The 15227-nt window shown below is 33.8% G+C and overlaps 2 protein-coding genes across 5 annotated transcripts; both read right to left on the bottom strand.

Moving 5' to 3' along the window:
- Positions 1–98: 98 nt before the first annotated feature.
- On the bottom strand, positions 99–4840 carry LOC110814747 (non-structural protein). 4 transcript variants are annotated; one of them, XM_088216942.1, is made up of 8 exons: positions 4696–4840; positions 3472–3670; positions 2339–2396; positions 1952–2260; positions 1801–1849; positions 1579–1673; positions 1061–1185; positions 99–410 (listed from the first exon to the last, which is right to left on the bottom strand). In XM_088216942.1, exons 2-8 carry the CDS (start codon positions 3603–3605, stop codon positions 353–355), a joined length of 828 nt encoding a protein of 275 aa, XP_088073068.1. In that variant the 5' UTR covers positions 3606–3670; positions 4696–4840; the 3' UTR covers positions 99–352. The 4 variants fall into 4 exon arrangements, with proteins under 4 accessions (XP_088073068.1, XP_088073069.1, XP_021897996.2 ...); XM_088216943.1 differs by having other exon boundaries at positions 3472–3665; positions 4696–4826; XM_022042304.2 differs by lacking the exon at positions 4696–4840 and having other exon boundaries at positions 3472–3709.
- Positions 4841–5792: 952 nt separating this feature from the next.
- Positions 5793–15147, bottom strand: SCY2 (SecY protein transport family protein). The gene is made up of 14 exons (XM_022042373.2): positions 14912–15147; positions 13416–13937; positions 13139–13227; positions 12417–12496; positions 12206–12295; positions 11851–11942; positions 10578–10661; positions 9284–9425; positions 7855–7971; positions 7547–7676; positions 6751–6874; positions 6552–6658; positions 6348–6476; positions 5793–6265 (listed from the first exon to the last, which is right to left on the bottom strand). The coding sequence occupies exons 1-13, from the start codon at positions 14982–14984 to the stop codon at positions 6387–6389; spliced, it is 1740 nt and encodes a 579-aa protein (XP_021898065.2). The 5' UTR covers positions 14985–15147; the 3' UTR covers positions 5793–6265; positions 6348–6386.
- Positions 15148–15227: the final 80 nt, after the last annotated feature.

Below are 15227 nucleotides of genomic sequence, written 5' to 3'. Positions count from 1 at the left end.
TAAAATTCCATTTGTTCCACTTCTCATTTAAATCGAGTGAATTTCTACTTTTGCTTATGGCATCAACCTTAATGTATAATATTATTTTTAAGAAGTGATTAACCTAATTAGCAAATCCAATCGAACCGTCCTACATTTATATGTTCACTTCATTATCCTTGTAGTTTTTATAATCACAAAATAAATCTAAGTACTTCAAAACTCGAAAGTTCTACGAAACTACTCTTAGAAAAATGAAAATTTTAAAAGGGAACAAATTTGCCATCTTAAGTTTCGTATGCTATCAACCTTCAGAGGATCAAGCAAATATGAGAGAGAGGTTATTTATAAACACTGAGACGAAAAATTTCGGTTATTCTTCTTCTCGTCCCTCGAGTGCTAATCCCTTGATTACATGTCTACATTGAAACCTGCAGCAATCCAGGATGTGGGACTTCAATAACATAATACCATGATGCACGATGAAAATTATGTTAACAATATCTGGGGCTATTTGCTAAACAGCATGCAATGCTTCGGTCCGCGAAACACAGTTTGGTCAAACAACACTGTTTTAAAATGAGCAGCTTTTCTCCTCACCGGCAAAACCTTAGTTGTGATAAAACTATTGATGAAAAAATTGAGTTGGGACGGGGAAGTGAAGGAATGAAAATAATTTGGTCATATCAGCCAATGACTCTTACTGCATTCCAAAACCTGTTATGCACTCATAACTAATGGATATTTAGTTTCTACTGTAATGGAAATAATTAAAACCTGAAAAGTTCGGAAACACTATCCATTAAGCATCAGCCCTTAAAATGATAGTTAAAGGAATAGAAGAAGCTTGACAAAAACTTCCCTTCCACTATATTTCTTTAGAGAAAATTCTCTTGCATATCAGATTATATGTAAGATTATAAAAAATAAAATAAAATTGCTGACTGTGTTACAAGCACAAGATAGATATTGGATAAGAAATAGCATTGCATTAATTCTATCGGAAGGAAATTTGAGAAATCAAAGTAAATAGAGTAAATTTTGAAAAGACCTCGGTATTTAATTAGTTCAACTTCCGTACCAGATGGAATCATTGGAAATAGCATCTTTTAAACAAGTGCTGTTTCTAGTCTGAGAAGCATGATGAAGAGAATCCATCTCCCCAACTCGAGTTCTACACTTGAACCTCAGCCTGAAAGGCACAATCTGTAACAAAAAGAAAAGGATAATGAAAAGAGTAATTATTGAACACAGGATATAGAAATGACATGACAGCATAAACAACGTAAATAATGCATGCTGTTTTGCTAGAGAGAATGAAGCTGCAAGACATTCAACCAAGCCAACATTTCACATACTGATGAAGACTCGTTCAATGAGTTCTGATTCAGCACTGCAGCTACAATCATACACTCTATTGACTTTTGTTAAAATTAGGTTCAGTCCCAATTTCTTCATTCTCAGAAAACTCGACCACATGCAATAGATGAACTTTGCTAGGTGTAACCCAGAATTATGTCCTTGAGAACAGGAGTTTACAAGCTTAACTAAATGCTCCCAGGATATGAGACTCATTTATCAGTCTAGTTTTATCATTACCTTTTTGCTATATCTGAAGTCACGTTTGGGAAGAAAATGTAGAGGCAGATTGAAAGAAGAGGGAGCTTTAACCAATAGAAACAGTTTTGTGGGGCCTGAAAGATAAGAAAAATTTATATATGGAGATATATATATATATATATATCTGATATAAACATATTTACATGCCTTTTACCAGATGGCCTATGTTGTCATGGAAGTGAGCCATGCTAAAGAAATTACCTGGATAGGAGCTAGATCCGGCATCCTTTGAGATCAGTGCTCGAATAGCCTGTTAAAAGAAACATGAGATAATATAAGTTCCCAATGCCACCCTGGTGGAAAAGGAAAAAGAGAAGCAAATAAGATTGAAGCAATAGCAATAATAAGAAACCTTTCTTGAAAGCATTTCTGCAGCTTTGCTTTTAGAAAAATCTCCTGAACCACTGGAGACAACTTCTCCATGTGAAAAGAACAACTCATATACGTAACGTGGTCGTATTGGACTCCCACCAAGAACCAGCATGACTTTTTGAACATTAGGAATCTCTCTAACCGTTAGTTGCAATGCTGTTTGAAGACTAGAAACTGTATTCATCAACTTCTCTACTCGTTTAATCTCACACTTGATTTCTCTCATTCTGCTAATGTGTTTTCTTCGATCTGACACTTTTTTCACTTCACTTTGAGTAAGATCCAATTCCTATTACCAGACATTCTCATGGTGTATAAAATAAACAAAGAAGATATAATACAAATTATTTCTATGCAGCTAACATACCAACTCCTTAAATTCAGTGCACAGAGTATCAAATTCCAGGGTCATATCCTGCAAAACGCTGAACAAAAGTATGGGACTTAAAGATCCTTTCCAACAGCATGAGTTGGGGAAGGAATTTATGAAGCTGGCTTCAATTACTTTGAGATTGCATTTGGCTCATTTCATATGTAATTTCTAGTCAATTCATAGCTCTAGCACTACTTAATATGCATGAATAGAATATAATTTGTTTTGTTTGAATTACCATCATCCATATTTTAAAATCCTGACTGTGAAAATTCAAGTTATACCTCTTAAGGTGTGTTGAATTCCCACCACCAAAACATTTAAGACGCAAATGATGGTGGTTTATACAAAATAATTTACTCTTCAGTTATAGATATTAAGACTAATATGAGAATGAGATCTTGAAGTTGGACCAAAAGCAGAGTAAAAGATAGTCAGAATATTGACATCCACGACAATGAGTATTACCAGATTCAGAAGACAGAACAGCGAAACCAGATCCTGAACACTATCAAATGCTTCATTAAAAGTAAACAGTTGGATGAAGAACCTAAAAACCATAATCTTTCTAGCTTAAGATACTCAGACTAAGAAGACTAATAATTACCATTGTCAGCAATGTTAGTGAAAAAGGAACTAAATCGTAAATAAAATGTCAATGTCCCTTCCCCTCTCCCTCACGCTGTTCTTTGCCCTCCCACTCCAAAAAAGCCATTGCAGATACCTCACAAGTAGTATTTCACTGGGAAAACTCAGGTAATCACGTCCTCACAGATGCGATATGTTAATTTTAGCGGATCTATAAGAAGATAAAAACAAAATTAACAACTAAAGCCCCAAATTATGAGAATGTACGCGAATTTGATTGCTCATATGCACTGTTTAACTGTTCTATGCACTCAGAAAACAGAATAGTGCCATAAATGAGACGACGAGATGAATGGTGCTAAACCACTTAAAAAAGAAACAGATTAATAGAGCTAATATATGCAAGCTAACAATTTAGACAGCTGTAAATTTTACGATAAGAAAAATGCAATATTCCAAATATATTTTCAATAATTTTCCTGTGATTTCTTAGGAACCAACCGGAAAAATCAAAAGAGTAGAGGCAGGAAGAAACATACGAAGGGATTTGCTGGTGCATGTAGAGGACAAATCCTACCGAGTCTCTGACGAGGTGGAAGATCACGCTGCCGTCCAGAAATTCCGCGTTAGACACGATTTCCATGTACTCCTCCGAACTTCCTTCTTCCGCCATTTCAACTTCTTCCAATGTACGAGAGAACAAGAGGAAGAATCCGAAACTTCCCTATTGGTTCTGCACTAAAATTATTGAGCGGGACAAATGATCAAACAGGATTCACGAAAAGTAAAATGGTTCATTTTCTTTTTTCTTTTTTTTTTAATTTTTTAATTACCGAAATAAACCCTTTACTTTCTATCATTTTTTATCAAATTACTAATAATATAATTACTTAAAATTTATTAGAAATTATAATTATATTATAATTATCTTAAATGTTTAATCTAATTTTTCCTGATTGCAATAATTGTTTAATTAAAAATTTTACGGCATTAAGATATTATACATAAAAATTACTCGTATATTTGCATTCACGATTGTATTAACTGATTATTTAAAATTTTTTATATATTAAAATTGCATTTAACTCTCTAATTAAAATGAACAGTTTAATTAAAAGTTCAACTTAAATTAAATTTTTAATTAAAGTTTTATTGATTCCAAATTAAAAATTCTGTTGAAATTAAAACTGTCAACTAAAAATCTACATGCAAACTTAATTTGTTTATCAAAATTTAGTAAAAAGCTAAAAATTCTAAACTAAAAAGTGTATTAACTGTTTAATTAAAGTTCTACTAAATATAAAACTGCTTAATTAACTATTATTATGAATAACAATTAATTGTCTAAATTAAAACTTTATTAAAATTTTTTTAAAAAAAAATGCATATCAAGTGTATTAACTATTTAACTAAAAATTATATTATAATTAACAAAATCTAATTAAAGAATTAATTGTCTAAATGAAATGCTCTTAAGAATTTCTCTTACTTGTATTGTCTCCCTTCTCATCCTGTAGGTTCTTCTATACTCACCAGTTCATAACACCATATCTCACACCTTAACCTGTACCTTTCTTTTCTAACTACATACACAAACTAACATCTATATGTTAAAGGCTAATCCAAAAAGATCATATCCATAATCTAATCCTAATTAGAATATCATAGCCATAATTTAAAGCTAATTGGAAGACAGATAGATTTCGGAAAATGAGTTTATTAATTGCTAACTCGTAGAATACAAGGTTAGAGTAAACGATTACATTTTTTGCAGCATTTCGGTGATTGACATGAATTCCTTTCAGGATCAGACAATGTCTTTGAAGAATCTTCCGGCGACGACGACGATGACGATGACGATGACGATGATTCTTTCCTAGCTGGTGATTGATCCGCCTTCGTTTTACGGTTATCCAGCGTATTTGAATGTTCCTTCGGAGATACAGGTACTGAGGCCGCCGCACGGGCGTCCTTCTTCGGGCAAGAATTAGAGGCTTCAATTGCCTTGCACCCAAACCCCTTGCTACAATTGTAAATCCGGCGCTTGACGGGATCGGACAAAACAGCATAGGCTTCATTGACAATCCTGAAAGCGTTCGCAGCAGCAATGGACTTGTTCTTGTCGGGATGCAGCAACCGCACCATGCTCGTGTACTGTTTCTTGACGGTGTCCGTGTCGACGAACGGATCGTGAATCCGAAGTAGAGTATAGAAGCTCCTGTTCATAGCGGCGGCTTTGTGTGTGATGTAGGCAGCAAAGAACGGGAAGCTCTCGGGTAGAGATGGTTGGAGGTCTGCGGCTCTCATTATGGACTCGAGAGCCATATCGAGGTTGCCTTGCTTGAAGAAATTCTCTGCGTCATTTCTGGCTTGGATTGCTGGTGTTATGTTGGAGGAGGTGGCCATGGAAAGGAAATGTTGAAGAAGATGAAAAACTGCTGGTTTTGACGGAATGTCGCGACCGCGGGGGTGTTGTTTATATAGGGGGCTGGAGGGAAAGATCGGACAGAGTTTCCGGAAATGCGCGCGGTTTGGTTAACTCTAATTTAATGAGAATTTGATAAATTAAAATTAAATTAAGAGCTATAACTAAATCAAATGAACAAAAAATTATCACTTGAAAATAATTTGAGGGAAATTTGAATTTGAATCTTAGTTAAAATACCCTGCAAGATATATGTATACTTCACATCTTTTCAGTTTTTAAAGGGTTACAACTTACAATAGAAAAAAAGAAATTCTAGAAAAACTAGAAACACCTGTTAGTACATCTGTTATGATGAATAAGAGGCTAAAAATCTGCAGGAGAACATTCTAAGCTCGACTGAAAATCGTAAGAGAACATTCAAGCACAGCATCATGCTCGAATCATAAAAATCTCAGGGTGATCCTACTATATTAGTACATCTGTTAATCATAAATACAAACTGCAACGAGTACAAATTATAAGCAACACCAATAGCTTACATAATTTAGAGTCCAAAACACCCTACCGCTATAATTTTTTACATCCAAATCTTTCTACCGAGAATCACTTGAATCTACAAAAATTTTAGACCTGGTTCCGATCTTTATACATAACTAAGTTGCAAGCTTATATTCCACCATATTGATTGTTCACTAGCTCGTGGGATATAATCCTTTATCTGGATGCAGCAGTCCTTTGTCCAAGTCCAAAATCAAGGTCTCAGAATCAACTCCAGCACCGAATTAATCTACCTCCAATCAGGTGATTTTTGTGCTTATCGTTTTGTGCAGAAACTTCCCTAGAACACCGGCTCTGATTGACTAGATCACAGCTATTGAAAATGATCAATAGTCCTCGGAGAGTCTCTGCAGCCAAGAACAGAAAAATAATATTGGCAAGTGTTCAGCATGTGATAGGGATTTCAATTAAAACATTAAAGAGAAATACCAGGTCGTCGATACTAATGAATTGTTCCCTCTTCAAATGTTATACACCATATCTCCTTAGAGCTTTGCTTAAACTTGGCATAACATTATATGCTTGGTAAGATCTTCCAAGTTCTATAATGGAACCCACCTGAATGCGAAAAGGGTCAGGGTAACCAAAAAGGCATATTTTTGTGCAATTAAACAGCACTAGGTCAGGACTTACAATTATTAAAACAGAAGTAAGACCAATTGCAAATCCTTCATTGATACTGCGTAAATAGTGATCCAGTATGGTTGACATAGTTGCCAAAATACTTAGCAGTAGGCCCCCTGAGAATTACCAGCCCAAAAGACAAATCAATGCTTGAGATTAGATGTTAATAATGCCCGGAACTATTTGCAATTAATAGATGTAAGTATACCCCAAAACCGTGTTGACGCCTGAATCTTCATGAGATACTCAATTGTTGCTTTCCCAGGCTTTATATTTGGTATTCTGGCACCCATCTTATTCAAATAATCTGATATTTCCTTCGGCAAGTTGGCCTACACAATAAACATGAGTTAAATCATAGTTGCACAAGGCTAAAGATTTGTAACTCAAAATTAAAAATAACTTAAGAAAATTCGGGTTGCAACTTCTGTGTTCATATTCTTTTTTTTTTAGAAAAAAGAGAGAATATTATTTTGCACAGCTTCCTTGTTCATATTCTGAAAATAAAATAAAATAAAATTTCGCTTATTTGTGATAATCAACAGCATTAAAAGTATTATTACTGAACTTAATACTAGATAAAGCATATTTCTCGGAGAACGGATAATCAAATGCTATATTTTTTTCTTTTGAAATAAAAGTGCAGAAAAGTATTATTCATAATGGTACCTAAGGGATACGACCCGTATACAAATTATTTACCATCAAATGCTATATTTTTTAAAACCATAAATGTAGCAATTAAAAGCAAACTTTTTAACACAAATTTTTTTCCACAGCACAACTAAACATATTCCACATATTTTGAGAAAACTCAGGTTTCAACTTTCATTTTGACATGCATGCATTTCATGGAACAAAACAAAAATGAACTTTAGGCATCACCATTTTGTTAATCATTTAAGAACCTTATTACTGCATATATTTCTGTAACTAGTACCATGGAAGTTAACACACAGCAAAAGAAAAAAGGATAGAAAGCAAGAGGCTGAGAAGATACTCACAATGTCAAATATGTTGAATAGAAAGACAAAAAAAGCATAAATTGAATAGTAAATCCAAGGTGGTGCACCAACAGATGTCTCAGGGTTCAATATCTCCTTAACATTCTCCCAGAAACGTGAACCAAGGATACTGCAAACAAGGCTCTGTATTAGACAATTATAGTGGTAATTACAGATAAAATAAATTGCTGTTGTAACCAAATGAAAACTGCAATGACTCACTTACAGAAATACATAACGGGATCTCATACTCGGATAATGAAAAAATGAACTTAAAGTTAATAAATAAATCAGCTGGATAGAATTACCTAGCAAGAATGCTGGGAAATGCTAAGAGATAAGTTGTTGTGAGAATTGGTTGCATTCCTGATGGATTGATTTTAAAAGGGATATAGGGTTCCACCTCAGTAATCGGGGAACCTTCTCTGTTGAAAAGATAAAAGAATAAGAGTGCAGATAAGCAAGGTCATACTATCAGATATTGATATCCAGATGATAGCAAAAGCAATTGCTTAAGTGGTGATAATAAATTCAACCAGGCTTTTTGTGAATGCAAATTGATAGTCACTCGTATTATTAAACTAATGGGCATGAAACTTATAAGCTTGGAAAGTTTAATGGATATGATAGTTATTCAATCTCATAACATGCTTAGAACAAAGAGAGATTTATTTGAAAGAAGAACAAAATTGAGTCACCTCGTAATGAATTGTGAAAGATGTTGTGTTTATTAGACAAATTGAGTCACCAAATTATAGATCTCCTGATTTAGTTGTAAGCAATGGTGTTGTCAAAGTTGAAACAATGATATTCTTGTTGATTTTTTAAGAAGAAAAAGGTCCCACCTCAAGATACTACAAAATTTATTTGGCTCCTAACAGCAATGAGGAAAGTTTGGATATTCTCCCTTTTAAAAATTTTGTTATTTTTACTTCGTTCACTATATCTTTAGAATCCTTGAGTTGAAAAGTATTCATGTTTTTCCATGACAATTTCAAGTTTCACAACCTTTAATTGTTAAAAAGACAAGCCCTAATTTGGATATTCTTTCTACTTCAACATTTTAAAACTCGAGGTCGAGTTTACACCAAATAACATAGAACAATGCAGAACAAGAAGATCCTAGAGTGGGCATATTCCAATAATAAGTTATGTTTATGTAACTGTAATGTTTATGCACTATTAAGGTATTTAGCTTAGTTAGGGACTAATATCCATAGGCATACTAATGACATAAGTTCATTATTTCCTATTTAGTTAGGATCCTATTTAGTTATTTTCTATTACAAGTTATTTTAATTAATTAGCTTCTTTTCTTATTTTGTAGAAATCCTCAGTACACTTAAGAGTTCCTATTTTATTTATATTTTGACGCCTGTAAATAGGATATCCTAAGTAAATTATTGGTAGGCTATTTATATAATTATTATTTAAATATAGAGATATTAATTTGATTATTGAGATCCAAGATCTCCAACTTTGATTCTTAAAAATCTCCTCAAAGTTTCCTAATCAAGCTCTACTTTTCCTACATCAATTTAATGGATATGACAATGATATTCAATCTTATTATATGCATAACACAAAGAAAGATTTTGTAGGAAAGTTGAACAAACAAAAGATAGAACCCATCAACAGAATAATTCTGTGTAACACGTACATTCTTCCAAAAGACAACACTATAAATCTTTCAGAAGAGAAGACATAAATTTTACTGGACCACACTAATGGTTTTACCTTGCAGCAGAAGCAAGTTTGAATCCATAGTACTGCAGTTTTATCTTTCTACAACCCTCAGTTACAAGAACTGCCCACATAGTAACTATGGTAAAAACACCTAACACTGCAAGTATATACGGCCACCAATTCGCAGCACTTCCTGCAGGATAGAAAAGGTTGATCCATTATAACATACCCATTCCTTAAACTGAAACAATGAGAGAATACTAATAATCATATGTCCCTCCATCACTATATTCAAGCTTAAAAATTACATAGTCAAGATTACGGCTATTTACTAAGTTTCTATACTGCATTAAGAATAATGATTGACAAAGTGGTTCAGAGGTCTGATTTTAACAATCTGCTCCCCTTTGTCTGAACTATATGCATGTCCAACTGCTTTTCTTGACAATCGATACAGTCTCCATTATCTTTCTTTTTTTTTTTAAGTAAACAGTCTCCATGATCTTAAATCCGCTACCATATTCCATAGAAGTTTATGCATGGCCAAAGCATCAGATACTTTAAAAACAAACTCAAAGTAGGTCAATTAGAATTAGCTGACAATTCTGATGTTAGGGCCTCAATATTTTAGCATGTTAATCTTTAGATGCTAATATATTGATCATGCATTGGCCATAAGCAGGATCCCACATACTATCAAATATATAGTTCCACATGGACCAAGGATAAGCATCTACAGTCGTTTATATACCTCTTGGACAACTTTTCCTAATACCATATGGTTTTGGGTTGAATCTAACTCTTAGCACATGAATAAGCTAAAAGAGAAATTAATATAGGAACAAGTTGTCACAAGATCAATCTTAACTTAGCAGAAAGAAATATGCAAATATCTTTTACAAAATAAAATACGCAGGTAACAGATGTATATTTAAGATGACATAAACATGTTTTGGAGGTTTTCAAACTTAATGATTCCTTCAGAAATTTTCCACTCCCAGAGCCAGCAATATATTAATGAAGGCCATAACTCCAAACATTAAGTCTGCATGGAATAAAGCCCTGAGCCCCCAAACCACAACTTCAAGCAAAATTAGTAAATTGTTCCAGAGAACCAGAATCCCTAATAGGCAGAGCAAACTGTCATTCCTGTAATCCAGAAAAGAATTAATTTCTGCTAACTTGTAAATCCATTTTTTTGCAGTGTTTGCGCCTCGTTCCTGTCATTCTCATTTTCCTTCTAAAATATATATATACATACCCAGAGCAAAATATTGGGGTACTAATGCGGAAATATGTTACAAACTACAGTGAGTTGTACAAGAGCTGATCCTTAGTCACATACCCAAGAGCTGAGATGACATCTTGTGCAATGTTTCTATATAGCCCGTTAGTATTCCCACACAGATTACAAGAGATGAACCTTGGCCTGAAATATGTAGAACCAATTAAGAAAGTGACTATGCCAAGAACAATCAGAAAAGAAAGGAACATGCAAGTTCATTTTGATTGTTGATTAGAAATGACCAGACAATCAAACAAAATCAGAACGAAATCACCTGGAATTAGCAATACCAGATTTTCTGACAAAAGTTTATCACACTCGGATAAAAATTGAACTTTATAAACATAGTAAATATCTGTAAGCGCTAAAAGAAGAGTAAATTAACAACTGAAAGTGAGAAAGAATGGCATAGCATGTCATTCTGTCTTCAATTATTGCCTTGATGTCGAATAAAAATTGAAGTTTATAAACATAGTAAATATCTGTAAGCGCTAAAAGAAGAGTAAATTAACAACTGAACATGAGAAAGAATGACATAGCATGTCATTCTGTCTTCAATTATTGCCTTGATGTAAAGAGGACAAAACACAAAGCAAATATTACCTCCAAAAGAAAATCATTATCTCAGTAGGATTTATCAAAGCCATTGTTATCTCTTGCAACAAGAACCATTCTTTGGAGTTCAGCATTTGAAAGTTACAGCTAAACTTCCAACAGTTTACTACTATCTCTAGGCACAAATTTTTTTTAATGTTCACAATAGAAACAACACATGACCTATTTTGCCAAAGCTCTTACTAAATGGACTCTGAGATATGATATTACCACTCTCTGGCAACAATTAGAATTAATTACAGAAAAAAGAAAGGCTTTTCATGTCAGAACAAGCATAAGTCATGTTTGTAAACCATGTCTCTAAGCCCCTTGATTCTGATATTAATATATATTTATATTTTGTATTTTTTTAAAAAAAATCATGTATGTAAGCCACTAACCTAGACTGTGTTACACTAAAAGAGAACTTTTTTAAAAAAAAATAATACACTAAAAGAGAAAACTTGTGGGAACAAAGTTCCAATATTTGTACTATAATCTACCTCATGGTAAAATTAACTGTCATTTCCATAACAATAATTTAAGAGTTCAGAGCTCCATCCCTTGTCCTTTCTTCCAATATAATTATAACATACTAATGGAACCGAGATGCAGTGAGACAAGGTGCATGAGGATGTCAACAAGACAAAATAATTTTGACGGACCATAGAGTAGCTAAAAGACTAAAATTGAAGATCAACCAGAATCAAATGAGTTCACCAAGATTTAAGAAAAATACCAAATCCAGATTCCGATATTGTATCGCAGATCCATGTCATAGTCATTGCACCACAAACCAGCAAAAAAGTTGTCACCATCACATGCTTGGCCCTGAAATGTCAAAAAAATTTCTAAGTAAATAACTTCAATAAAACAGTCTTAACAAAATGACGCTACTAATACTAATTACCAGCATGGTTAAACCAATTTGAAGTAGGTTTGAGCCCAACAGGGATTTAGAACAACACTGTTCCAGATATTGCTTTTGACTAAAAAACTGTTGCTAAATCCTCAATGAAATAAAAACAATTTTCATGTAGCCACATTAAAAGCAAGAAAACATTGTTAAAATGACAATCTCCTTACTAAATTACCGGTAACTTGCTGCGTAAATTGAATATTGGAGAGAATTACAGGCAACTATTACAGCTTCCAAGATAGCAAAGCCAAGTGAAAGCCACCATCTGAATATACAGAAAAACCAGAGCTTATGACCTTCTTAATAAATGGCAAAAAGTTGATGTGCAACAGGAAATTGTCTAGCAAGAGATCGTCTCACTGCTTGAGATGAATAACTAGACACACATATAACTCTTTATCTTCTCGTGGCCATCTAAACCTTCCTTCCGCAGCTTTACTAAGGATGGAACAACATAACAGAGCACCTGAACACCCATTCATGAGAGTGAGAGTAAAACTGTGATCTTAGAAAATTCAACGGCGCGATATAGCATATTCAAAAAGAGGGAAATAAGTGTGGCAAGAAGTAGGCAGTGTAGTAATATATTCAAGATAATTTATGAACAGTCATAGGCTGGATCTTAGAAAAGCAACCTTCACAACCTTTGATGGCCTCAAACATGTATACTTCAATGAAGAAGTTGCTACAATAAGGTTGCTAAAAGTGCTTTCATATGATTACAAACATATAAAGTTTAATGCGCTTATAATCACTAAGTTATTTGCCAGTTGTCCAAATGATTATGAAAACTAATATTATTAAAATATCCAATTTTTGCATCATATTTAGTAATGAGCAAGCAAGTAATCTCTTCCAGATTGTAAACTCATAAACCCAAAGATCTCCAAGAACTTAAAATGAAAAGTTGCAAAGTAAAAAATGATGAGGCAAAAGCTCATAAACAAACATTCAACTTCAATCTGATGCTTCAAATTAGTTTACAAGATAATGACCAGTTAGCTTTGGAAGTGTCCCATCTCATGGGAAGGATAAACCAGCCCCATAAAGAATTTGAACCAACAAATTTCCACCCGAAAAAAGAGAAAGAAAGAAAAACGATACACACCTGCATAATTATTGATGCTATAATCTGAGGACTGATGCCAAGCTGGAAAAAGGACAGTTTTAGGCCCGATCCAAAATCACCCAGGTCATCTGAAAATTAAAAAAAAAAAAGAGAAAAAAGAATATGACTACAAATTTCCACAGCATTTCATTATCATAAATATTTCTTGTACGATTTCTCAGATGAGGGAAAAAAAATAGAAAAATGGAAAACATTACTCGGCAATAAATCTTAAATCTAGAAGCGCAAGTCTATTTGCAGATTTCAATCAACTCACCAACAGAACCAGAGACAAAGCTAAGGTAATCTTGAGGTATCAATCTTCTATCAAATCCAGGTAGAGGAATGAAATATCCAACACGACTAATTACAAGTAGTACAGCTGTTACAAATAACCTTCGCCGTATCTCACTCTTGAAAAATGATTCTGCAGCATTGTTGAGGACAGAACTTAGGCGAACGAAGTTCAGAAACCTATTTCTAAATCTTCTCGATCTATACTGTAGAGTCTCTAATTTATCATCACCATGCAACCTAACAAAATCAGCTCCATCAGTAGGTTGTGGTGGAATAACTTCAAGATTAAGAGATTCTGCAGATGTTGCCTCAACATTCATGTAGTCACTTCGGAGTTGATCTGAAGAATTAGCAGCAAATCTTTTGTTTTTTCTTGACATGAATGATCGATTTAGCATAAAAAAATAACTTCTATTAGAATTCCCCATATTCATCTTGAGACTATAACGTGTTCTAGGACATGTGGGACGATAAAATTGTAGATTGTGTTCTGCGCAGCCACCTGCATGTCAAATAATATTTACAAATTAAATTGAGCTCTAACTTGCATTCAGTTAATAGCATTCTCTGTTAAGGCAACAAAAAGATGGAGAATAACAACCCTACATTATATTTCTCACATTTCTTTAGTTAGGACATGCAATCTCCAAATAAAAACCATGAATGGAAACTCAAGAAGATAAGGAAAAAAAATCCACAAATAAGAGCTTGAAGAACCATATCAAGTGACAACTGCATTTCCTATATTATCATAAAGCTGTCAGTATTCATATTAATGATTCTTGATGAAATAGAAAATCCCTATTTCTTAATAGCATGATAACATGGACTTGTTTGGTTTATGTCCATTTTACTTATACTAGTCTTGAAATGTATAATTATAACACAATTATTTACGTTTAAATCATCTCATCCCAAAGGGTTCAAGATGGAAGTAGTGGCGGCTCAAACACAGAATTCACCAAGTTTTGATCTCCATAGGAAGCTGGAACTAAAATAAACAGTCAGTTTTGACAAGAACAATAATATGAAGTAACAAAGTAAATAATAGCTCTAACTCAAGAAAACTCATAGGTGGACAAGGAGACAGCAACTCTCAGTGTATAAGGAAAAAATAAAGAACGCACTCCAAACAAAAACTTCCAAGTCTACTCATACCTAAGTAGCAAACGACGCATTGGATTTTACTTTCTAAATTCACAACCATCATTATCCCAATATCCACACAAAAAAAAAAAAAAAAAACACAGCTGAAAATGAAGAAACGAAAAACGCAAAATCCCCCGTTCGCTTCCAGATAAAAGTAAGAAAGTGAACAACGAACAAACAAACAGCGAGAATTAGCGTTTTCTGTGATAGAAAAGAGTGTTGAAGAAGGTAAACTAATCCAATTAGCTTTACTCAAATTCCTATACTTCTCTTCCATTATTATTTCTTTTCTTTCATCTGTTAAAAACCAAACAGTGCAGAGCATACCTTGAAAATTTAGAGGCTTCGCGTTGAAGAGGCAGGGATAGAAGCGGTGGGAGCTGAGAAGAGTTGCCTCCATGGAGACTCAAGCAAGACGAGCAGAGAGGAGTCGAGAACGAAGTTGAGAGGGGGGTCGGTTTATTTTGATTTTTACGCACATCGAAATTGCAATCGCAAGTGCCTGGATCCTCTACTTTATCCCTAGTTTAAAATCTTTGCACCCCCACTCCCATCCAACCACGTCTACGACTTTTTCTTTAAACGAAATATTAAACGAAAAAAGCGTCCTTTATATTTTGATTGTTTTAGATTTCAATTTGTT

The sequence above is a fragment of the Carica papaya genome, chromosome 3, assembly GCF_054855325.1.
Source record: "Carica papaya isolate Zhongbai chromosome 3, ASM5485532v1, whole genome shotgun sequence".
NCBI classification, from domain to species: Eukaryota; Viridiplantae; Streptophyta; class Magnoliopsida; order Brassicales; family Caricaceae; genus Carica; species Carica papaya.
The sequence above is the reverse complement of the archived record's forward strand: the minus strand, read 5'-3'. Positions and strand labels throughout refer to the sequence as shown.

Excerpts from the sequence above, each read along its gene's own strand:
- SCY2 (XM_022042373.2), bottom strand. The coding sequence starts at position 14,984 with ATGGAGGCAACTCTTCTCAGCTCCCACCGCTTCTATCCCTGCCTCTTC. Across the intron at positions 9,426-10,577 it reads GATGTCATCTCAGCTCTTGG|GAAGTGCTGCGAATTGGTGG; the intron begins GTATGTGACTAA and ends TCTATCCTGCAG. Across the intron at positions 6,477-6,551 it reads TTACTTCTGTTTTAATAATT|GTGGGTTCCATTATAGAACT; the intron begins GTAAGTCCTGAC and ends TTTCGCATTCAG.
- LOC110814747 (XM_088216942.1), bottom strand. The coding sequence starts at position 3,605 with ATGGCGGAAGAAGGAAGTTCGGAGGAGTACATGGAAATCGTGTCTAAC. Across the intron at positions 2,261-2,338 it reads GCACTGAATTTAAGGAGTTG|GAATTGGATCTTACTCAAAG; the intron begins GTATGTTAGCTG and ends GTCTGGTAATAG. Across the intron at positions 1,674-1,800 it reads CGGATCTAGCTCCTATCCAG|GCCCCACAAAACTGTTTCTA; the intron begins GTAATTTCTTTA and ends CTTATCTTTCAG.